This window comes from Acipenser ruthenus, chromosome 2 (genome assembly GCF_902713425.1).
Source record: "Acipenser ruthenus chromosome 2, fAciRut3.2 maternal haplotype, whole genome shotgun sequence".
Lineage (NCBI taxonomy): Eukaryota > Metazoa > Chordata > Actinopteri > Acipenseriformes > Acipenseridae > Acipenser > Acipenser ruthenus.
The window spans coordinates 57,214,086-57,240,616 of NC_081190.1; the positions used below are offsets into that span (position 1 = coordinate 57,214,086).

General features: G+C 39.2%; 1 protein-coding gene across 2 annotated transcripts in view; it reads right to left on the reverse strand.

Moving 5' to 3' along the window:
* LOC117408395 (neuromedin-U) overlaps positions 1-22,179 on the reverse strand; it is a 32,087-nt gene extending 9,908 nt beyond the window's left edge. Inside the window, exons 1-6 of one of the 2 annotated variants that reach the window (XM_034013349.3) lie at positions 21,948-22,179; positions 8,013-8,071; positions 7,466-7,513; positions 7,306-7,365; positions 2,794-2,823; positions 2,641-2,691 (exon numbers count right to left, since the gene is read on the reverse strand). In XM_034013349.3, coding sequence (XP_033869240.3) covers positions 2,641-2,691; positions 2,794-2,823; positions 7,306-7,365; positions 7,466-7,513; positions 8,013-8,071; positions 21,948-22,086 — 387 coding nt within the window. In that variant the 5' untranslated portion in view covers positions 22,087-22,179. The remainder of the gene's footprint in view (positions 1-2,640; positions 2,692-2,793; positions 2,824-7,305; positions 7,366-7,465; positions 7,514-8,012; positions 8,072-21,947) is intronic. The other variant, XM_034013352.3, reaches the window with a different exon arrangement.
* Between the last annotated feature and the right edge of the window lie 4,352 nt (positions 22,180-26,531).

Consider the following 26,531-nt stretch of genomic DNA (forward strand, 5'->3'; position numbering starts at 1 on the left):
AGCAATCATGCAATTCATGTAATCATGCTTTTTTAGTGAAAAGAAAAACAGCCACAACATAATGGCAAAGCACTGAAATGTGAAGCACTGCTTCGGCTAACAAGCAATATATAGAACTACTGTACATTAAAAGCACTTTAGAGAGGAAAGGTGAAGTCATTTTGGGTACAAAAAAAAGTTATAAGGATGATTTATTTTTTTTTGTATTTTAAGCAGAGGGTCTTCTAGCTGTGAAATTAATTGTTTTTTGTTACGTATCAGTTAAAGTTTAAAATAATTTATGCTGGTAATATTTATTTATATTTAATACACATGTGTACGTAACAAAACTTTGTACACTACATAATTAAGATGTGTCCTTGCTGCTTCCGAGTTTTTGTCATATTTTAGTTTACCAGCACCACTAAAGGAGAAATGAAAAATCAAGCTGTAGAATAACTATCTTGTTTCCACCTGCCACTGGGACCGAGTTGAAAGTGATCTGAAATTGATAAACTGTTCATTTTCATGAGCAGCAGAAAGAGACCCTCACACTTTGAATGGACTCTGACAGTATGAGTTTGGAACACAGACTAAGAGAATGGGCTCTGGCCCAGTCACCTGATAGAGGAAGTGACATAACAAGTGTCCATATGCAAATGGTGCACAGAATTTCCTTTTGGCATATAGTCTTCTTTAACACAAATAGCTGCCTATATAGTAGAGTGTATGTGGTTATATGTTTAACCTAAACATAACAACATATTGTGTCTGAGTTCATGTCTGGGACAGCATTGGCAAGTGAACTTTTCCTACTGTTGGAAACAGTGGCAGGTCAACTACGGCTAAGGCTGTATTTTTTTCACAGCAATCGCAGATTTTATGATTTTCGTGAAATGTACCTATTGCCGTGTAATATGTAGTTGCCTATGAAAATTTCTATTTCTGAAAGAATTGTGTAAATATACATATTTTTTTACCACTTAAAAATAAATACAGCAAACGCACAGCAAATGTTTGTCTTGTTGACACACTACCTATTACACTGCATTGAGGAACCTGGCAGCCGGTTTGGTTTGCTTCCGATACACTGCATAGAGCTGCACGATTTCTTTAAAATGTCTTCAATGCTGCATCAAAGATCAGAAATATTTCTGCTAAAGATTGCTCTGTCCAATACAAGGGGACGTTTCATGTGTTTGTTGTTATTTTTACATTTATTTAAATATCTTTAAAAGGTGAACATCAAAACAGGAATATTCTACAATTTAGCATTTACTGTATTTAGAAACAATTGTTGTATAGTAACTCTAGAGGAGTGTTCCCAACCTTTTTCAATGGAGGGACCACCTTGCACAGACTACTTGCCACGCATCTTTTCACAACAGCATTTTAAAAATAATGTGTATGTGTACATGTATAAGTACATGTAGAAAGTAAAGTATTTATATATGTAGCTATCTTAATGAAATTCCTGGGCTTGAAGCTTCGCTACCAGTTCATCAAGCAATGTTGTAATTTTGCACGTTGAAAGTTGCTGATGGCAAAGTTCCCATTTCTTATGTATAAAAAAGTTATTTTTTTCATATTCTGAATGCTTTGTAAATAAATGGCATCTCAATTTTGCAGGTTTAAGTGTTTTGTTTGACAAAACCTCCTGAGAAATTATGCACTGGGGCTTTGTGTTGTCCTCGGATCCAGTAAATGTAAATGCCAGTGCTGGTCCTCGCAACATTTCTAACACAACTTTGTTTTAACTCACTGAGTCGCACACTTCGCTCGATGTACATTTAAAAACACACCAGAATACGAAGACGAGGTGGGTGGAAAGCAATTTGAAAAATGTAAAAATGATTGGAGAGTGTACAGGATGTTACATACCACTTCTGGTGGGCTGTGATGTGTAAATTAAACAGGATTGGTTGCACCCAGTCGATAGGATTTATAGCATTTGGTTAAATATGACGGTGTCAGAAAAAGACTAAACACATTATTTCCAGAAGTAGAATTTCCTTTTGGCATATAGTCTTGTGAAATATTAAACCTGGCTGAATAAACCCATATAATAACATGGAGCTAACATTTAATTGTGAAATATCTTGAAATACCTATTTTTAGACCATGAATTGCAGTGAAATAAGCCATTTTATAAAGTGAAAAAAAAAAAGAAATACAGCCCTGAACATGGTTACAGTGGCAGAACAAGGAATTCAGTTATTAATACTATAAAGCAACAGTGTCCTCTTGCACAAACTAGTCAAATGTCTACAAAAAGTACACACACCAATATAAAGCATGTCCTGAATGAGGATCCTTAAACATAACTTGGGTTAGATTTCCTACCTCAGTGCAAAGCTGGAAACATGTTAAAAGATTTATCAATGGTTTATTTTAAAGGAAAAAAGTGGTGCAACTGTGTACTGAGCCAATGATTAACAAACCAGCCTCTTTTTTTCCAAGAAAAGAAGTATAAGCCATTCCAACAAAAATCTAAATAGATTTATGTCTTCCTTCCTTTATATAAAAAGGTCATATAAGAACACCCTCTGGAACTAAATGATCATATCTGAACATCTGAATAAGTTAGCAACTGCAAAAAAGATACTGTAGCTTTAAAAATAAGAAAGGGACACACTGCCGAGCATGGGCTTCACAACTTACCATAAGGTCTGAGTTGCCCGAGTCGTGGGTCTTAGAATAATGAAACAAGAACTGTACAAAAAAGTTTAAAATGAATTTTACTACAGCATTTCAATGGGATTTACGCTCAAATTCCTTATACAAAACATATTATGGTATGGCACATCTACTTACCCTTTTTGTGTGATCTTTCACTTTTAGATCCTGTGAAATAAATAAAATAAATATTTTTACACAAAGGAAACAGAGAATATACATATAGACCCAGAAAACTGTTACAGTATATATATATATATATATATATATATATATATATATATATATATATATATATATATATATATATATACACACTGTATGCTTGCAGCTGCAGTATAGTTAATACAGCATTTCTATTTGTGCCATTTTAATGCATTTTTATTGCCAGTTACTTACCTAGTGCTATTTTACATAGATAGAGATATAAAAACTGGCAGCTCAAATACAGATAAATATAGATTTTTGGTCATTGAAGAGTAAACCCTGTGGTTCCTATTTTGCAAAGCAAAGGCAAGGGCAGAGTGATGTTTCAGCCCTCTGATAATTATGTTAGAGTTAGATAGGGCCCCTGGGATATATAACAATGATAATGTACTAGTAGCCTAACGTATTAAATGAGGTTAAGTCCATGGAACATGTTTTTTTATAAGCAGGTTGAGTACAAAACACATTTTATTTTTTCCCCTGTTTTCAAATGTGCGACTAACAGTGGTGGTTAATGGCCAGCTTTGTGGGTAATTACAGTGCAGAGTGGCATCTTTTTTTGGCATATAGTTAAGTTCAAACTGTCTAAACTGGTAAATATATATATTGAGAGTGAAAACTATGACAATGAAAAAGCATTTTCAATTAATTAATTATGTTTTTTTATTATAAAAAATTAACAGGTGCTGTATGTGCATTACCAAAAGACAGAAAACAGGAAAAAAATACATAATTGATGTTAGTGTTAAATATGTTTTGTTTTTATGAAATAAAGAAATTTCAGTCAACCAAGAAGATGTGCATAAACTGGCTACATTATAAAGTTTTATTAAATTATATTAAATTAAATTTGCATGCCCTACACTAGCTGTATGTATATGCATAGGCGCCAGGTTTGTAACATTTTGGGTGGTGCCCAGGGGGCAGATACCGCTATACTTGGGGGTTAGGAGAATAATCTCTTTGAAAGTCTTGTTTTAAAAAACAAAATGTAACATGTTCAGTTAACCTAATAGCTATTGGATAAAACGCTTACCTTATGTAAATTATCATCGCTGTGTACTTACAATATCACATTTCTTTGTCTACGGTATATATTGCTTGTCTATATGTCACATTGTTTGTACAATAACATTGTGTGTATAGAGCATAAACGACAAAGCAACATTAAACATGGAAAATATACAACAAAGTGGATGAATTCATGACTACCATAATATGGAATACAAAAATAAAACACACAAACATAATACTGAATATGGAATTGTCTGTGAAAGGCTTGCACCAATGACTAGGGCTCAGAACTTTCACTTCTAACAAAAGAGAAATAACGCTGATTTTCCTGTTAAACTAACAGGAAATTTGGAGATTTGCAATTTAGTTTTTCAACTTCAGAATTCAGCACTACATGGCAATGCCAATGCCTAGAAGTTGGAATAATGGCAGGATGCACCATTTCTCCACTGGCTTTTACCATGGCAATGGAAGTAATCATTAGGGCATCAAAATGGGTAGTAGGAGGAGAGCGCTTGGCTTCTGGAATGCGACTACCACCAATTTGAGCATACATGGATGACATGACAACCATGACTACAACAGTAGCCTGCACTAATCGGTTATTGGGCAAATTAACCAATAACATTGAATGGGCACGAATGCAATTCAAGCCCACTAAATCAAGAAGCATCTCTATAATTAAAGGTAAAGTAGTAGATAAAATGTTCTTCATTAATGGTGAGGCAATACCAACAGTGTCTGAGAAGCCAGTGAAGAGTCTTGGGAGATGGTACGACGGGGATCTAAAGGACACAGTTTGTGCGGGAGAAGTTAGACAACAAGCAGTGGAAGAGTTGAAGAGCATAGACAGCAGCGCTTTACCAGGCAAACTAAAACTCTGGTGCTTTCAGTTTGGTCTACTGCCGAGGTTGCTGTGGCCACTGACTGTGTACAAGGTTTCTTTGACAACAGTAGAGAAGCTGGAAGCTTTAATCAGTTCATATATCAGGAAATGGTTGGGAGTTCAACGCTGCCTCAGCAGAGTGGGACTTTATGGTAAAGGAATACTGCAGCTACCAGTCTCCGCTCTAACCGAGGAGTTTAAGTGCGCCAAAGTCAGACTGGAAATTACATTAGTAGAGTCACGCGACAAATATGTAAGGGAGGCAGCACCTGTGTTGAAAACTGGAAGAAAGTGGGTGGCAAAGAAAGCTGTGGAGGATGCAAAGGCTGCCCTTCGAATTGGTGATATCATGGGGCAAGTTCAGCATGGAAGAGGGGGTCTTGGTCTCAGTTCAGCTCATCCTACATGGCACAAGGCAGCCCCAGCTCAACGGAGGAAGATGGTAGTCAACGAGGTGCAAAAGCAGGAGGAGAGGATGAGGTGTATAAAGGCCATTTCCCAGGCCAAGCAGGGAGAATGGATGAGATGGGACGAGTGTGGAACAACGCAAGATTGGCTGGCAAGACCTATGGTCAATGGAACAGAGCAGGATCAGTTTGCTCATCGGGTAAACATATGATGTTCTCCCATCAACACAGAACCTAAACCTCTGGGTAGGAAAGGATCCCTCATGTCCTTTGTGTTCATCACCTGCAACATTAAGGCACATTTTGACAGGATGTAAAGTGGCTCTTAGCCAAGGACGGTTTACTTGGCACCATGACCAGGCCCTGCGATGTTTGGCCTTAGCATTGGAAGACAAGCGTAACATGATCAATAAGTTGCCACCTGTTCCATCAAAACATTACACACAAAAGACAACATTCCTCCGCCCAGGAAAGCAACCACCAAGAAAAGGTGTTAAAACCAATCCTCGCCCAAGACAACTGGAAGCTGCTAGACTGGAAAATGCTGGCAGATGTTGGTCAACGGCTTATTTTTCCACCTGAGATTGCCACCACTAACCTTCGACCAGATATTGTCTTGTGGTCTGGATCAGCACGCCTTGTTCACCTAGTAGAGTTAACAGTGCCATGGGAGGATGCTGTAGATGAGGCGTATGAGAGGAAGAAACTGCGGTATGCTCAACTAGCCACTGAAGCGGAACAGCGAGGATGGAGAGTCCGGGTTACCCAGTGGAGGTGGGTTGTCGAGGATTTGTGGCACACTCTACAACCCGGTTTCTCAGAGACGTCGGATTCAGTGGCCAAGAGTTGCGTCGCACAGTGAAGAACTTATCTGAAGCAGCAGAGAGGAGCAGCAACTGGCTGTGGTTGAGACGGAAAGATTCTGGCTGGGGATCTCAAGCACAATAGAAAGGAAAGCTGATGTACAGGTAAGTAAGCTGGGCTGAGTTGAGTGGGGGACGGAGGGGGGTGATGCTGGGACGCCAGAATCACCGTCGAGCCCTCTTGAGGTGTCGTGGGCTAGTCGACGAAACACCGAGGATGGAAGGTGCCCACTTGAAGACCCCAGAGATGTACCCTACTTAGCTCAATCCAGACGCACTGTGGTTGATCCCCTGAGCCAGCATCACAGCTGTTGTGTGTGCTGATGCGCTAGGGAGGCAATAAGCTGATCCCTGGAGCCAGCATTACACTTCAGCCATCAACACCAGACAGAAGGATATTTACATCATCATATGGAAGAAAGTGCAAATGGATGGAGACACATATGGATCACATTTGTTTACTGTGTCTTAGTTGGTGCTTATCTTGGCGAGAGCCGAGTTCAAATCAGCATGAAGTTTTAACATCTACTCTTGTGTAATGGAAATCAAATCGATATGTATGCTGTTTCTCGTGTATTTTACCATTATGAGGTGGAATTTTAAAACCATATAGTGTATAAAGATATATCGGTCCCATCAAAAGGTATGTACAATTGTTATAAGCTCAAACCCTGGTGCCTATGTGTATGTGTAAAAATTTACTGTAAGTTGACATACAGACAGCTTCCTCCATATACCAATGTAACACCCAAACGAGCAAGATGGGCCGAATGGCCTCCTCTCGTTTGTAAACTTTATTATGTTCTTATGTAAATGTATAAGAAACAAAGTAAAGTAGACAAAGGTTTTGGCTATTTCTGTTGGAACAGGCAGTGTTTTGTGACATACTGCAGATATGGACTCTGACTCCTGTTGATGATATGTTTAAGAGCTTTATAACCATGAGCATATGAGCATGGCTGTTTTGGATAGAGGTTACGATCCTTACTTGCGTTGTGCATGTTCTCCAACTTATGCCCAGTTACACCTTCTTCAGTGTACTGGAACTGAGCGTTTTGAGGTTATCGATTCCTCCAGATACCCCAGATTCTGTTAAAGAATAACTTCCTTGGGCTGTTGAATACAATCCAGCACATCGTTCCTTACAATACCCTGAAGGTGTGACATTATCCAGTACACCTCCTGGTGTGCCTTAATGATTCATTCTAACATGGCTGGTGTCATAACCATGCCTTTAGATTATTACAATAAAGTTGAATTAAATAAAATGTACCTGAGACTTGTGTACAATTCCCCAAACCATGAAGCACATTTCTTCCAGTGCACTGGATGCCTAGCAACAAGACACAAAACAAGAAAGGGACCAAGCTAAAGCTAATCAGTGACACCTTTCAGAACAGAAACTAATTTCTCATGATCCTAATTTAACATACCTGAGATTGGGGGTCTGTGGAGAGGAAAGATGAACACACATCCTCTATCTACAAAAGAAATGACTCATTCATTCATTCTCAAGAGGTACAGTATGAGGAAAATCTTAAGAGCTAGTCTTTGGGGCATCAAGCCCCCAGCAGACAGATGTGATTCCCTTTAGTCTACTGCAATTAACCTTGGTTAAAATATCACTTGAATATTTCAAAGTGTTTTTATTTAATAGGTACAGACATTAAAATGCATTGCAATGACAATTTTCATTAAGTAAAATATACATAGTACAGTACAAATCTACATGGTATACTGGTGTAAGTAAAATTATTACAAACATCATAAAAAGGTAACATTTTACATATAATTGGTGATGATACAATATATATATTTTTTTTAATAATGTCTTACCTAGTATTAGGTTTGTTTCTTAGGAATAAAATCTTCTGGGTAAAAACTGAAGGATGTGTCTGGTAAGAACTGATTTCTGATTCAGTACAGTAGCTGCTAGGAGGTTCTCAGTTGATTAGGGCTGCAATGGAGATTCACACTTACCTCATTCCAAACGTGTAACTCCTGGACTGTTTGCAGTCCCTGTAGTAATGCTGGAGCACCTGGAATAGGAAATACATATTTAATACTAAATACATCTGAGTTTGTCATATCGTCTTGCAATCCCAATACAGCATATTGTAAAAATATATATTTTTTGGTTAAAGTGAACAAATTCCTCTGGTCTGCAGAACTAAAAAACTAGCTGAATTTAGAATGGGACCTTGCTCCATGAACTATTATCAGGTGTATTTTGAAATTATTTCAAATCCACATGACACACATAGTCAATAATTTATCTTCATCCTTGAGGAAAACTGGGTTGCGAGTTTAACTAACTCCTGAGTTAATCAATACGCAATCATTTTCACAATAAAGTGATGTCTGAGTGACAGCTGAGTTGCCTGAGTGGTGGGTTTAGAACAACTAAATAAGAACTGTACCAAAAAGCTGTAAATCCTGAAGTTGTGTGTGAAGTGCAAGTACAGTGCAGTAATAGTAATGCAAACCAATATCTTCCTGTATCAACATTAAGCCGGTCCATGCCTCTGCTATGTGGTACAGTAGTCCCTGCATATAGGAACACCTCCTAAGAGTTCACTTCAGCTTAGGGAACAACCTTGTGGTGAAACAGAATTTTCCAATTGTAAATGCTCTGCCTAAAGGAACAGGCACTGACAGTAGCACAGATAGTGATTTGTTGCTAACCGATTCAAAACTGATACAGTACTGTTTTGTAACCTGATAACTCATCCTCATCAAACTCAAATGGTTTATTCAATCTTTTCAAAACTAACTGGTCAGGGCGATGCTGCGTTAATAACCACTGTGTTAAAATTAATTATCATATTCATAATACTGTTAGAGTCCCTGCTGCATTTTTACAGTATGTAGGGGTGTTTTGTTAATTTAGTCAGTTTATTAACATTAGTTTGTCAATTTGTTTATTATTATAGTTTATTAACATATGCTTGCCTAGTGCTTTTCTCTTACTTATTCTGTTAACTTCATATGTTGATGCACGTGCGACATAACATATGTAATAAATACATTTGTATTTATTGATTCATATCGTGATTGGCCTTGGCGTATTGTGTCCGGTGGTCAACTCTGTCTTAGGGAACACTTCGGTTAGGAGAACACTTCGCTTGCTTCCCGAGGGGTGTTCTCTTAGCCAGAGAAGAGTAGATTTGATTTCATGTGATAAGGAGTGTGTGCATTGTAGGAAAGTGGATACTGAAGTGTATTGTGTATAAAACAACATAATTATTTCATCATTTGGTATATCATTATGATTTATTATACAATATTATTTCAAATAAATGTGTCCCAACAGAAGAAGTGTTGGATACAATGTAGTGCATAACATGATTTTTTTGGGTGTTTTAATATTTGGTTTTTCACCTAGGATACAAATAACAAAGTGCCTGTATAAACAGATTCAAACAGATTTCCTGCAAACTTTGAAGATTAAATGAAGAGAAAAAGTGAGAAAACAACTGCAAAAATATTAACAAAATCAAAAACCCACCAGAGGTGACTCATATACACAGATGTCAAAGTCTGGCACCTGTCCAGGTTTTGTTCCAACCTTTCTGAGACCTCCAAACATTACTAACTATTTTCAGCTGAAATCATCTTTAATTGACTATATAAGCTCAAGTACAGTACAGTCATGCTTAATTGTCCTTTTATGCCATTATGCACAAAATATTGAACCAGAGAAAGTTCCGATATTTTCTGAAAAATGGTTTAGCAACTTATACAGCCAGCCAGTCCCATACAAAATGGTGCCCAAACATATTTTTTACCACTCACATAATATTAATCAATCAATCTTTATTTTATATAGCGCCTTTCATAGTGGACCACCATCACAAAGCGCTTTACAAGATAGTGAGGAACAATGCATAATACATTAAATACAGTGAAATACAGGGCAGCAGTGTGGAGTAGTGGTTAGGTCTCTGGACTCTTGACCGGGGGGTTGTGGGTTCAATCCCCAGTAGGGGACACTGCTGTTGTACCCTTGAGCAAGGTACTTTACCTAGATTGCTCCAATAAAAACTGTATAAATGGGTAATTGTATGTAAAAATAAATGTGATATCTTGTAACAATTGTAAGTCGCCCTGGATAAGGGCGTCTGTTAAGAAATAAATAATAAAATAATAATAGTATATTAAATACAAGCAGTAAAACAAAAACAAATACATTAACTACAGGCATATTACATTAAATACAAGGCTAGGATGTGAATTCTAAACATTGTGGATGCGTGTGTCATACAGAATCATACGAATAAGATGGAGTGAAAAACCTGAAATAGCAATTTAGACAACAGCTAATAACAGATATCAGGCTTAAAGAACATGGAAAGCAAGAGAGAACAAGTGGGCCTTGAGAGTTGATTTGAAGCGAGTGACTGTGGGAGCTACACGCACTAAAGCTGGGAGAGAGTTCCAGAGAGTCGGGGCCATGAAGCTAAAAGAGTGCTCTCCGAGTGTGGTTTACTTTTGCTTGGATATAACAAGCAAGCCAGAGTCAGAGGACCTCAGCTTGCATGCAGGGACATAGTGGGTCAGTAGGTTGGAGAGATACTCTGGACCTGTGAGATGAAGGGCCTTGTAGGCAAGCAGGATAATTCTGAAAGTAATCCTGAACTTTTCAGGTAGCCAGTGCAGCTGGGCAAGACAGGGGGTAATGTGATCATGTTTTTTACATCTGGTAAGGATCCTAGCAGTGGCATTTTGAACCAGCTGCAATCGGTTTATGGTGCGTGACGGAAGACCACCATAGAGAGAGTTGCAGTAGTCGAGTCGAGAGGAGATAAATGCATGACAGAGTATCTCTGCATTCAGGAGGGAAAGGTAGGGACGGACCTTTGAGATGTTTCGGAGGTGGTAGAAGGAGGATTTGACTACAGAGGAGATTTGGGCATCAAAGGAGAGGTTACTATCCAGAAGTACACCAAGGCTTCGTACAGTGGGGGAAGGCAGCAGCAGACAGTTTCTGAGGTTCAGGGCAGCTATATTGAGATTCTTGAGTTGAGTTTTCGATCCTACTAGAAGTTGTTTATAATATGACCCATTTTGTCTCACTCTCCTCTAGGTGATTTCTTAATTATTGTTTATCCTTAAACATCACTTTATTAAACATATTAAAACTGAAATTTGTGTCATGTGCTGTCATTTTCTCTTAATATTGATCAACAGCTTTTTATCACAGGGCAATTTTTTGCATTTCTAAAATGTCTGATGACATTTTGATTTAAATATGTGTATATTAATATTATATTTTGTTAAAAACTTTAAAGAGTCTTGTCACTTTCATAAAAAATAAAAAAAAACCTAAATCTCAATAGCCCGTCTTTGATAAATGACCTACTTCAGAAACAGTCGCCAAATTATGTGAAACTGGGGGGTAACCTTGCCTCATTTCGTCGTTGACAGAAAATGTATAAAATATGTTAACCTATTAGTGTGGTTTGGGGGGCGGGAGCTGGGCTCCACCCTATCCTTTCATCTCCTATCACCAATCAAATCTACTTCCTATTTAAATCATTAGTCACACCCTATGCAGTTGTCTTGTGTGTTTCATTTTCGTTCAAACCTAAGCGACTGCAAGCGACCCCCAGCTAAAAAACTTCTTGTGTAAGAGCACGAAATAATGGCATGGAATACTTACACCAACACTTCCTTGGATTCGGAGGGTTTCGAGGATAACTTCATGTCCGTATCAGAGCATTCTCCAACAGCGTCAATCCAAGATCCGATCACCCCTCCACTCTTCCCTCTATAAGGCGTTTCCGCAACATCCGAACGAGTGCCTCCCTAGCAGGATACCATTCCACAAGGAGTTAATCCTCACTAATTCAATCGGCTCCTAACTCAGGATATCTCTACTGAGCATCTGTACTTTAAGGACTGGACTTTCAACAAGCTGACAAAGACCCTCCTCAAAAACAGCAGCGAAATCCCAGCAGGGAACAATTGAGAATCCCTTTTCATTTTCTATTGTGAATCCATCTCAGAAGAACCAATTTTTCCACCCAAGAAAACTTCCCAGCTGCGCTCAGCTATTCAGCGGCCCAGGTCAGACAGCAGGTAAACCATCTCAGAGCAAGCTACTCCCGCAGCCAGCCTGTCATCACGCCAGCAGGCAGCTGCTCCAGTCAGCGAAACTGAACAGGAACATTCTCAAATTTTTTACAAAATAAAAGCATTTATTCAACCATTTGCAGACACCTTATCCTCAATCAGTATCAATTTGGATAATCGAGTGTCAAATATCGAGCGAGACAAGCAAGGTTCTGCAGTTACAGTATTTTTTGCCAATTCTGGTTTTATACCAACCCCAGTCCCTACAGTAGAGCTTCCGGTCTACAACCTTGCATCTGCAGCAGCATATGGTTCTGCCGCCTCAGTCACTGCCCGTCACCATTCAATATCCCTGCAGATTCGGCGCAGCATAACTGAAGGTAAGGATGTTAATCTGGTTTCTCTATTTCTGGCTACATCCCAGTTTCTGGACCACAGAGTGGTGGATTACGGAGATTTATCAGTAATGCTGAAATCCAGAGACCTTAGATTACTGAAAAAATCTAACTCTGGGGGAATTCGTCCTTGCCTTCGCTATATACAGAGATGTGCTATGTTCAGTATACCCAAACCGCAGACAAGAACTGGATTCTTACGATTTCTACATAGTGGAGCTATCTGTCAGATATGGAGGGACCATGTTTTTCGATTACCACAAATCATTTTCAGCAAAAACAGAAGCTATTTTGGCAAGAGATAACCACATCATCGACTGGACACAACCTGATTTAGGCCTATTCAACAGGATTTTCTGAGGTCTGCGGTTCTACCAGCCACTCCACTTCTCTTTGCCCGAAAGATGCCATAGCCTCAACCTCCTCTAGATGAGCAATCTGCATCACTCCTCCCCGTTTTTCTAAGAGAACCTCGATCCCACACTCCATCCATTCTTCGGCCCCATCTGAGCAATCCACAAGACAGATTTGGGCGAAGAATCAGATATGCAGGAAGAAAGCAAATATGCAACACTTTCAACTTCAGTATATGCTCGATGAGGCAATGCAAAAACATCCATACGTGCAGTTTCTGCGGGGACACTCATTCAAAAGCTATCTGCCCAGTAAGCTCCAAAGTGACTTTCTCCAACACTCATAGTCTCCACTCCTATTACTATTCACAATGTAAAACAAAAACTTCTGAATCATCCAGACAAAATCTTTGTCAACTATTTAATTGACAGACTAAAAAACAGGTTTTCAACTGGACTCCTTTCAAAGCAAAAACCTCTGTTCTGTTATTCAAGAGCCCAACACAGTTCAGTCTCTTATTCAAAAATCAATCAATCAATCAATCTTTATTTTATATAGCGCCTTTCATAGTGGACCACCATCATAAAGCGCTTTACAAGATGCAGTAACAACAAGAAAATCCATAATCCTTTAAATACAGAGAAATGCATAATACATGCTATACAGGAAAAAAAAACCCCAAAACAATGCATAATACAATAAATACAGTGGAAAGTGCATAAAAGTGGTTAAAAAAGGATTTATGGTTGGCCCATTTGCAGCTCCCCCATTTCTGATATTCAAGATTAATTCCAATGGCATTGCCACTCGGAAAATGTCAGGAAAAAAGCATTTCATCTTTGACTTGTCAGCACCATGGGGATCAAGCACCAGTAGCATCAACTCACTCATACCTCAAGATCAATTTTCGCTTCAATACATTACCATATCAGATACAATTCATTCAATTAAATTAGCAGGTCGCAGCTCCTGGTTAGCAAAAGCAGATATATCAGAGGCATTTAAAGTAATGCCAATCCATCCTTCTTTTCGCCACCTGTTCGGGACATGCTGGGAAGAAAAAATCTATTTTTCTACTGAGTGAACTTTTGGCAGCCGAAGCAGCCCAAAAATATTTGATACTCTCTCAGAAGCTTTATGCTGGATACTTCGCAATTCATATATTTTTCCATTTTTGCTCCACCTACTTGATGATTTTCTATTGATCTCTCCCTCCTCAGATCCATCAGCAGAAGCGATCACCAATCTTAAAAGTTTATTTTAAGGAGGTTGGTGTCCCGCTTCCAGAAGAAAAAACAATCGCCCCCTTCATTCACTGGAATTTCTAGGAATAATACTGGACACAGAAACGTTCGAAGCCAGCCTCCCCGAATCTAAACTCAATCATATTCATTCTCTTATTCAGACAGAACTTTTAGATCAGTAAAAGAATCAGGAAACACGCACTGCTCTCTTTGCTGGGACATTTCAATTTTGCAATTCACATTATCCCCCAGGGACACACATTTATATCTCGATTACTTGATCTTTCATCAACAGCAAAAAACTTGGACTCCTACGTCAATATTTCATCAGAAACTAGAAAAGACATTAAAATGTGGTCTGCTCTCATACAGCACTGGAAAACGCCTCTCTATGTTCTATGATGATTTCATTTCAGCACCTCATGATATGGCTTTATCTACGGATGCTTCATTCACGTGATTCTGAGGTCTTTTAAACAATCAATGGTTTTCTAGTACAGGGCCACTAGAAATCGAAAACCTATCACTGCATCTAAAATCCACAGCCCTTCTCGAAATGTACCCAATAATCGTGGCAGTACATCTATGGGGTCATCTTTGGTCAAAGAAATCAATACTATTCTTTTGCGATACCAAATCTACAGTTCATATTATCAATAAAGGCTGTTCCAGTTCACCTCTTATTATGCAATTACTGTGGCAGTTAATATGGATTTCAGTATGAAATAATGTTCTAATCCTAGCGTGCCATCTACCGGGCATTTATAATAATGCAGCTGATGCTCTTTCTCGTTTACAGATTTCCAGATTTCCAGATTTGGTCTCTAAATGGTCTCTGGTCTCTACAGCTCAGCCAACTCCAGCCGTGACATCCCAGTCCAACCAGCTAATTTTCAACTGAACCCAACTATCAGATGAATACTCAATGCAGAGCAAGCATACATGGCTGCAGCACTCGCTCATTCCACCAGCTGGACCACCTATTTGACTTTCTGCTCCCGAAGCAGAATTAATCCGACACCATTTAACCAGGACTGGATTATGGCTTTTATAGTACATGCAAATGACTCTTTTTATCTTGCACCAGCTACAATCAAATCCTATCTGTCAGGAATATAATACCAATTTCGCTGTATGTCCATTACCTCCCCAACTCTCCTATCAATACCAGCTGTCTGTCTCCTCCTGCGCGGAATCTCTAAGAGCTCTCCGGCTGCTTCTCCTTCTCGGCTGCCTACCTCTATAGATATTCTGGGCAATTTTATTTCAATCCTCCGTCAAGGCTGCTTCTCTACATTTGATGACCTAACAATGGAAACTATATGTTTAACTGCATTTTTCGTTTTTTAAGATGGTCAGAATATACAGTTCCTTCTACTGCCAGCTTTCCTATGCTGGGTATTCACTCCAGTGATCTCACGCTCATCTTAGATTCCCACTTTATCATCTACCTGCGCATTTCCAAAATGGATTAGCTTCTGCAAGGTCAATTTATTCAGCTATCAAAAACTGACTCTCCTCTATGCCCATTTGCTTCCATGCAGAAATATATTGCAGAACGTAAACCTATTTCAAATTGGTTCACATCTCATTTGTCCACATTGGTTTCCAGAGCAGGACTTCCCCCACAAATCTGTACTCCTTATTCATTCAGAATAGGGGCAGCCACATCAGCAGCAAGAGCAAAGATTAACCAGCATCTAATTAAAATATGAGGCGCTGGACGTTATCAGCGGTTGAATCATACATACGTTCTTCCCTATCTGAGATATCTTCTGCACATCAGTCTATTGCTAGTATGTCCAGAGTTGGGACGACCCTTCCGCCGAGACCATCAAAGGTTTCCCCCTAAAAAGAAAGGGTTTTTTCCTTTCCACTGAGCGGAGGGTCTTCACATAGTTAGTTGGGAGCCAGTCACTAACCTTCTTTGTTGTGTAAAATGTTTTCTTTGTATATGCATTGGCGGTTCTTTTGTTTGTATGCACTCATAGGAATCTTTAGCGGGGAGCCGGGGGTCCATCCTTAGTTATCTCACTTTCTCCAACCCTTGGTTAAGCTCCACTTCCTTTACCTCCACGAGGAGGGTTCTCCACGAGTCAGAGGGGATCCCCGGCCAAATTTTTAGCATCTCATGATTTATCACTACCTTCGCAATCTGAGGAACTTAGCTTATTCTTGCTAAACCGTAGGAACATGATGCTCTATTCTCGTTTCAGGTACTCTGGGGGTGCGTCTCTGTCCCCAATTTATGTACACCCCCCCCCCCCCCCCAAGAGACGGGGACCCCTCTTTCGTATGTCGGATCCCCCAAGAGACGGCGACCCCTTGTGCATCTCGGGTCCCCCAAGAGACAGGGATCTCTTTTCTATATGTAGTCAATCTTTACTAACTCTATGTCCCTGAGGGTGCCGTGCGCCCAGCCTTGGAAGTTGCCTCACCAAGACGTGGTCTCTCTGGTGACTTCACCACGACGCAGACCTTGTCCTGCCGAGGGCATGGTCCTAACTGTGGGCGTATCTCTGAGAAGTCAGGCGACGTCACTACAGGTAGCCTGGCTCCTGCCCCGTGAAACAAATAATAAAAGTGCAAAATGATTTCTTCAGGTTCTAGTAGAGACATCATCATCTTAGGTGCTGATTTACAAAGACTAACACACCCCAAAGTGAAAATAAAGAGCTTAGATTTGATGTAATTTCTAGAATCCTAAATGAAACCTTGTCTGAAATAAACCAATACGAAACCAATCTCACAGTAGTAGTTTTTTATTATTATTTGCTTCATAAAATAAAGTAAATATTTATTATAAATACTTGTTGAGGTGTTGTAGCTTCCAGGAGAGTTACTACAATGAAGTGTTAAAATCGACAGTTTCCTTTGCAGTTCATCCTGTTATATCACTGATACATACTTGCCTGTGTACTGTAGGCTACTTAAAATGTCATTTTCTATTATATCTGCTGCAGCTACAAAAGGGAAAACTGGGTTCCATTTGGGATTTTGGGGTGGGGTGGTGTACAGTAATGTGCATAACATGAACTGACCTAATATGTGTTATTTGTTATTCATTAGAAATAACTAAATTGACATTGATTTATGTGTAATTAAAGGAATAATGCACGGCAGGGCATGTGTTATGCTGGGATAACATCACGAGGCTGCAGGCTGAGTGCATCCAACACCTGAGAAGTGATGTTATCCCAGCACAACACACAACCTGTAGTGCATTATTCCTATTATACAATGGCTCACACTTTAGAAAATAGCAAATAAGACTCTTTAAAAGTGATTTTAATTAAACAAACGTGGAAATAACATTCTGTCTCATAAAATAGTTCATGTTTTCCATTTACAACTGTAATAAAGTATTAACTATGACATTCTATCATATAATAAAGTGTTATTTCTGTTTAAAATGAGTTAATAGCAATATGACTTCTCAAGTTTTTTATGTATGCTGTGGACACGTTGTTGGCAGAGTTGAACTCTGCATTTGACAGTATATTAATGTTACGGCTCAGGGGCGGTTCATTTAAGTATCTGTTTAAGCCCGCTCTGAGCCCCACGTAACTGCCTATGCCATACTGCTCTTTTTTACAATGGAGACTATTAATGCAAACTGCAAAGCAATATAAGTCACTAACTCTTTTTACCCAGTGACTCACCTTGGATGATGTTTGACATTTCATGACACATATTTTTCAAAACAAATCTCCCAGCAAAAACACACCAACCTAAAATTACCCTATTCACACTGTCATAAATATATGATATTAAACTTATAAATATGAATAAGTAGATTGGTTTATTCCTTCATTGAGAGACATGTGCTTGGTTCACTGCTACTGGAGTTAATGCTGAGACTGGTGACACTGATGCTACAGCTGCAACTGGTAAGACTGGTGCTGACACCGCTGGGACTGGTAAGACTGGTGCTGACACTGCCGGGACTGGTAAGACTGGTGCTGACACTGCTGGGACTGGTAAGACTGGTGCTGATGCTACTGGAACTGGTAAGACTGGTGCTGACACTGCTGGGACTGGTAAGACTGGTGCTGATGCTACTGGAACTGGTAAGACTGGTGTTGACACTGCTGGGAATGGTAAGACTGGTGCTGACACTGCTGGGGCTGGTAAGACTGGTGCTGACACTGCCGGGACTGGTAAGACTGGTGCTGATGCTACTGGAACTGGTAAGACTGGTGTTGACACTGCTGGGAATGGTAAGACTGGTGCTGACACTGCTGGGGCTGGTAAGACTGGTGCTGACACTGCTGGGACTGGTAACACTGGTTCTGACACCGCTGGGACAGGTGAGACTGGTGCTGACACTGCTGGGACTGGTAAAACTGGTGCTGACAGTGCTGGGACTGGTGAGACTGGTGCTGACACTGTTGACACTGGTGCTGACACTGCTGGGACTGGTAAGACTGGTGCTGACACTGCTGGGACTGGTAAGACTGGTTCTGACACTGCTGGGACTGGTAAGACTGGTGCTGACACTGCTGGGACAGGTGAGACTGGTGCTGACACTGCTGGGACTGGTAAGATTGCTGATACTGGTGCTAAGACTGATTGGACTGCTGAGACTCTATGATGCCACCATTAAAAAAACACTGATTTAGAAGGCTTTACTTTAAATACTAAAGTTAATTACTTTAAGTATAGAGTTTGCCAATCCTCCTATGGCCTGATCTATTGAAACGCTGTAACACTTCCTCCTGGGACATGTCTCTGTGGACATATAGTAGGGAAAGGCCATGCAGTCTATTTTCACCCATACTGCTGCGAGAGCAATCAAACATATCGAAAGGATGCACTCAGTTAAACTCTTCCCATGAACAGGGATCATAGTAATCCATTTGCTGCAGAATAACGCGGAAAACCACAGATTTTCAATGCTGTCAGGCTCCTGAGTGGCGCATCCAGTAACACTTGCGTAGAGTGCAGGATGCGCCCTATAGTCTGGACGTCGCGAGTTCGAGTCCAGGCTATTCCTTTGCCGACCGAGGACGGGTGCTGTCTGAGAATTTTTTGTTTTACACTTGGGGCGGGGCAAAAAACATACAAGGCTTTTTTTTGTTTGTTTGAGAACCAAATCAATACACTTATCATACATAATCATCAACACAGGCAATATTGCTTTCAATTTACGTAAATATACTTGTTCAATAAACTGCTTCTGGTGTACAGAGGTCAAGGTTGAATGAGGCGCACTGTCACATTCATGCTGAAACGTAGCTGCAGTTTACTTCAGTATCTAGTGCATTGTTACTACTGAACGAGCTGTTTAAAGATGCCGAAAACTATAAAAATCATCCCTAAGATCGGGTCAAGGAGTTTGGCCATCCAGATAGCAAAGACTAACTCGGAGATAAACTAATATTATTATTACTACACAGAAGTATTTGTAATGTTTAAAGTAAAATGGTAAGTGTGTTTATATTATTGATTGATGGCACTGGTGAGAATTTAAAACTGTACCAATAAATACTTCTGTGTAGTAATAATAATAAAAAAAAATAGTATTAATAACACTGATTTTTATTGTTTTTTACGGGATAATTAATTTCATTTTTTATTCCGGAAAACTAGGATCCCTAGTCATGAACCACAATATTAACCCAGATATGCCTGCATTTTTTTTTCTCTTGGTGTCGCAATTTATTATCAAGCTGACAGTAAATAATGTAAGAAATCATGGAATCGGCATCAAACCGCATTAAACCCAAACTCAGCTGCTCGGTTTACACATTTTATACAACACATCAATATTAAAAACAGGACTTCCTTGGATTTTTATCTCTAAAGAAAACATTTTGAAAATCTATCTTTTTTAAAACTGAACAGTGAATTTATGGATAGAATTACCTCCAATTCTTCTAGCTCATGGCATCAAATACAATGCATGAAAAGTACTAAAACCTAACAGCTATGATTTGTTATATCGGGGGAGGGGGAAGGCATTGCCAATATGTAAGAAAAAACATTGATTTATCAAAACGTATCGCAGCTAAACATCACATTGCACAGGAATGTCAGCAGAAAAACAATATTAATATAAGAAATACAATCACTAAATACAATCAGATCCGAATTCACTGAGTCGGGTCATAAAAAGATTTGTACTAAGCGGATCTGGATCTGTAATCTTTGATCTAATTCTGGAGCTGCACGCAGCGTAACTAGGGAAACTGACCAATGAGAAGCGAACATGTCTGTGTGGCATGAAGTTTCAATGCCCTGGCTGTCAAATTTCTATACAGCCTGGGATCACAATAATGTTATGAAGAAATGGCAAATAAATAAATAAATACATTAATTAATTAATTAATTAATTAATTAATTAATTAATTAATTAATTAATTAATAATATGAAAACATGTCGACTATGCCACTCTTAAAAATTAAAGTGAGCACATTATTTACCTCATAGACCATCAGGGTGGTGCTTAATGGGATAACTAGCTAAAAGCGGGACAAAAGTAAGATTTTACTAAACTTGTGGGGACACGGGATGTGCTAACTAAACAACAGAAAAAATGATAATAAACAGTATAATACAAAGTAGAATATTATTTCCTACCGTTTTGGTTTCGTTGTGGTAAAAATAAGGACATAAAAATAATGGGGATAATGGCAATTGAAACATATTCAAGTTAGTTCTCCTGTAAGTATAGTACACATTTCTAACCTACTGAACTGAAAAAATGATAAAGTTTTGCATTTTGTTTTGCAGATTAGCAAGGCTTTCTTCTTTTTTTTTCTGGACCCTTAGATGGCATATTCCTGGCAGGGTAGAAATCCATGTGCTAAAGGGTAGTGTTAGCTGTTTGTTGTTTTTTTCCCCCCACTGATACAATTTAACTACAAACTCTTGTTAACGTTTTGATCCAAACACTTCCTACAGGCGTGTCTGCTGTAGCACATACATATACTGTAAGCAATAATGCCCAGATTAGTACTGTTTTTTTGCCAAACAGTCTCTGGTAGTTCTCTCTGTGCATGGGCAGTAATGAAATTATAAGTCAATTAAATACCGTACATACCCGTTGTGTACTTAGTAATAATAATATTTAACAGTGATGTGGTCTCTGGGTTGTTACCAGTAAGTTTTTCAGGCATTTTTTAAATATATATATATATATATATATATATATATATATATATATATATATATATATATATATATATAGACACACACACACACACACACACACACACACACACACACATATATTCAGTATATGGTATATTTTTCAATATATTGCTGTAGGCTATATCTAGCTTCTGTAAGGGGTGGTCCATATCTACTATTATTTAAGACAACATTATTTAAATAAAGTAATAGTAAATTACCTTTCAATCTATCTTTCAATACGTTTTATATGGGAATATTGATTTCACTCGATTACAACAATAAAATACGAGTGACGTTTGAAGTTTATTTCCAACGCTATCCATCAACAATAAAAAGAAACGAAGGAAAACGTACAAAATATTATTTTTTCATTAAGTGGCAAACTTTGTTTCTTGTTTACTCAATCCAAACAATGTAGTACGGTTTTTTAATGAATGAAGTGTCTTTAGAAACGTTAATAGAACATTATTGGGGAAAAATAATCAATAAAATACCCTGAAACAGATTGAAGTTATTTTAATGCATTACCATCAATCGTTGCCTGCATTTGATTACGCACCTTCACATTGTAATTCATTACTAATCGATAGGAGTAAACACAATTCACATAATTCAACTGGTGTGTAAAAAGAGAACTTGTAAAAGTCTATAATTAAATGAAAATTAAAGGACTGAATGTGTACCACTGGTGGATATATTGTAAACTTACCTTCGCAGGGAGGTGTCGATGACATGACAAGGATGAGAAGAGTCAAAGTTATAGCAGAGTGCGGATTCCTCATCGTGGTGGTGCTGCTGTTGCTGCCGGTGTGCAGAGGTCTGTGCTGACAGAGGGTGGAACTCAGCATAGTAACTCTCGTTTACTGCCAATCTTCAATATGTCTGGAGTTCTGGTGGTTGAGTGGTCTCTGGACCTTCTTACTATCAGACCAAATTTAAAACTCCAGGCCACACCTTCGCGTTGGCAGCAGCACCAAACCGCGTCACAACAATTAATTACAAATGAACTCTATGGAATTTGTTTTACGGTTATCTGACCAGTGATTTAACATTCACACATAACATTTTAATCATCTGGTTATTACCGGTATGCAATAAATATATTAGTTTTTTTTTGTTTGTTTGTTTGTTTGTTTGTTTTTTAATTTCAATGCAGATGAACAGTAACATGAATTGATTTCCACACAAAAAAACGCCATGAAAACAATCATTTTCTGATTTATAAACGTGGGAGTGGTTTATATATATATATATATATATATATATATATATATATATATATATAATTACCATATTTTTATATCCACACAACGTTATTTTTAAGCAATATATTTAACATTACTGTGTTCGATACTGAATACAGTAGTATTTTAATTTGATTAAACATAAGAAAGCTACAGTTGGCAACACGTTTAAGGTCTAAGTTGTGCTTTTAATTGAGTGCTGGAGTTCAAAATTCTTTACTTCCAACAAACTTGTATTCAAGATTACTTTCGCAAAATATGTAGGAATATAGTGAAAAGTAACCAAAGAACAATACAGCATTTTACAGCATAATATACATCAGAATGGATACAGCTTTGCAACATGCTTTATATAAAGCCCAATGAAATGGAATGCAGTAGAAATGGATACAATATGTAGGCAGTATGCACATAACAAACAAAGAATAACATGTGTAACAGGGGGTGCAAACCAGGAACTTGGCACTCCATGAGCAAGCATCTTTATCAGTGTACAAAAGAGCCAGTGTCCTTTTCACAAGCAGCTCATCTATAGGGGTCAGAAATAGAATCTGCACATATTCATGCACTGAAATAGATGCAGCGTGTTCTGGTAAGAGTAAAGCCATACCTTACCATATTTATGTGTGGTTTGCCTGTGATTTGCAATGGTTTCATTATGCCTTTGCTATGCTTTACTACACTTTGCTATTCATTTACAACGGTATACCACAGTACAGAGATGAGGAACAATGGCGTTTACTATAGTCAGGTTTGGTGAAAGGTTTCCCCTCCCAGTTTTGCAAGTTCACGTGAGTCCTGACCTGAACACCTCCTGCTTTTGGGTTCTGGGCTTCACTCCAGTAGAGCTTTGTGGTGAATTTGTGATATGAACTGAAAAGTCTAGGAGGTGCTGGAGATGCTGGTCAGACTGCAGGAGTGGTTCTACTGGGTTCAGTGTTGGAGGGATGTGGAGTCTTGGTGCTGGAGGTGCGACCACTGCGTCGGCGTCATCCCACCCTGTGAACAGGATAGCTCTGTGGGGACGTCAGGCCAGGAAGTAGACAGACAACAGTGCTGGGGTATGGAAGCATTGATGCACATGTTTAATAATAAATAAACAAAACAAAAACTTTGAACAAAATACAAACACTTTCACAAAACACAAACAAAACAGCACATGTGGTTCAGCAGAACCATGGGGGAACAGATGAATATGTTTGTCCAGGGCCACCAATGCGGCTGGGATCAACACCTCCCCCTCCTGCTGCTGCTGTACCACAGCACTGCCCACAAGTCCACCAGCTCCCTTGTGTTTGGCTGGGAGCTCTGTACTCCCATGGATTTGACTTTCAGACACTTGGACCCCAATGGGAACCCAATGCCAGAAGGACCAGAGCAGGTCAACCACCTGGACCCCTGCAAGACCACCTAGACGCCACACACTAGTTCACCTGGGAGCACATTGCAGAGACCTTGCGGAGACAAAAGGTGGGGTATATACTCCACTGCTACGGCAGGGACCTCGAACCAGGACAGCAAGTGTGGCTGTACACCCCCAAGCATCGGAAAGGGAGGTGTCCGAAGCTCTCTAGCTTGTGGAAGGCCCCCTACCAGGTGCTCCACTGAATCTCTGATGTGGTGTATATAAGAACAAGGCTTGTCCTTTGTTAGCACACTATTTGCCCCTACTGGAGGGAACTAATTTAAAGCACAGAATCTAGTTTTTTTAATGTTCCCAGTGTCATAGATCCTACTACTTCACCAGGTAGGCTATTCCATGCATTTATAACTCTTTGTGTAAAAAAGTGCTTCCTACCTTCTGTATAAACTTACTTTTAATCAACTTCCACTTATGCCCTCTTGTTCTCTCTTTGCTAAATTTGAAATAGTGTCTTTTGTTAACTTTATCTATACAATTTATGATTTTAAAGACTTCAATCAAGTCCCCTCTTTTTATCATTCTTTCTAGGCTGAAGATATGTAATTATTTTAACCTGTTATCATAGCTCATGCCATTAAGTCCTAGGATCAGCCTAGTTGTCCTTCTCTGTACCTTCTCTGGTGCAATTATATATTTTTTGTAGTTAGGTGACCAGAACTGCGCACAGTATTCTAGGTGGGGTCTAACTATGGTATTGTATAATATAGCCTAACATTATATTGCCTTTTTAATTGCCTCACTACATTGGCAAGATACTTCTAATGGTGACTCCACTAAAACCCTGAGATCTGTTTCAGTCCTCATCCCCAATTCCATCCCGTTCATTTTATACTTATGCCCAATATACAATACTTTACATTTCCTAACATTAAAATGAATTTGCCACAAGTTTGTCCAGTTACAGAGGTCCCAATCCCTTTGAATTAGCTAGGCTGTGGATTCAAAGACAATTACTCCCACCGAGTTTGGTACTATCTACAAATCTGACAATCTTGCAATGTGTATCTTGGTCCAAATCATTTAAACATGGTCCAAGTACTGAGACCAGCTGGCCCCATACCAATATCGGGACCTGGATCCACTGACACTACCCTCCAGCAAGGGCCACTGGCCTGCAGCACACCCTGAGAAGAGTGGGGCGTGGACAAAAGCAAACCCTGGACAGGCATCAGGACTATGTGGTTAGCTGTCGCCGGGAGGGGTGCCTGACATACTTTCCCCCTGTCTATGAATGATGGCAGATAGAAATGCTAGTTTGGGCAGTTTTGGGGGTGGTAAGGAGGGGCCGATTAGAGTGTTGTACGGGAGGGGGTGTTTGTGATTTTTGTGTTTAGTACAAATTTGCTGGTTGTTTGGCATGGGGGGGAATTCTCCCACATAGCCTGTGTTTAAGGAAGTGCCAAGTTAGGGATTCACTGGAGTTACACACATGCTCCTTAAATTATCAGATGATGTGAAGCATATTCCTCATGTCACATGTACTCTATCAGTTGTTAAAGAGGTAGCTCCTTAATGGATTGGTTTTAAATATCCAAGGTGGCAAACATAGAGTAGAGGAAAATCTGTACCTTTCTTTTTCCTTTGCCTTAACAGGAAACAGTAACAAGTTGGGTATTTTTTCTCCACAGTGTAGTGTCTTATTTACAAGGAGGTTATCATGAGAGTTTATTTACTTTCCAGTAAGATAAATGTTTGAGATACAATAGGCCTAATTTATCAAGATCTTTACACCTAAATGCATTTTTAATGAAAGATCTTTGTTACTAGTTTTTATAACATTAACAGGTTTTCCATAATAAATCATGCCCAATGGGTTTTAGGTGGCAATATTGAATATTTAAGCATCCTTTCATTTTTTCCTCTGTAGGTCTGGGTTCAAATCCAACTCAGGTCATGAGTGATGAGTTAGGTGGTCTCAAAAACCAGAACCTAATTCATCAGAATTGGCGGTGTGGGGTTATGAAAGGTCCAAATTGAAATGGCAGGGGTGTTTTGGTCAGGATTGAAGTGTACAGAGTGGTTGGGAGTAACCCAGTGGTTTTGCTGGAGCAGTGACAGATAATTGTCCTTTGTTTATTCAGGGGTTGCAGGATAGCTCTTGATGCATTTGAGAGGGTTGTTATTCTCAGGGCTTGGTGGAACAGCTGTCTCTTCAGCAAAACAGCGATTGGAATCTACTGGGGAGGATGCTTTAAATCAGTTCATCCAAAAGTGAACTGAAGCGGCCCGTCTAAACAAACTGGAATGTCAGCCAGTCCTGGTTTAGAGCGTAGTAAACCGTCACTCACTAAGGAATCATATTTTCATTTGAAACTTAATGTGATTGTGGAAACTGCAGACATAATTAATTTTATTTCAGTGTCAGAAGGACTTTTAAGACTTTTTTCTTTGAGCTTTTTCAGTTTAAAAAGACTAAAATGCATATACCGCTATATGACAAAGTGATTTGTAGTGCACAGGTGTAGATGTGATGCAGTGCTTAAACAGATGACAGACAATAAAGTTCACGTAAATAATAATCCCTGGCAATACACAGCAATGTGAACTACACAGTGAAACCACGGGGTTCAGTCTGGGGCAATGACTTGGTGTACTGTGGCTCCGCCCCCTTTCTAGATGGCCGACT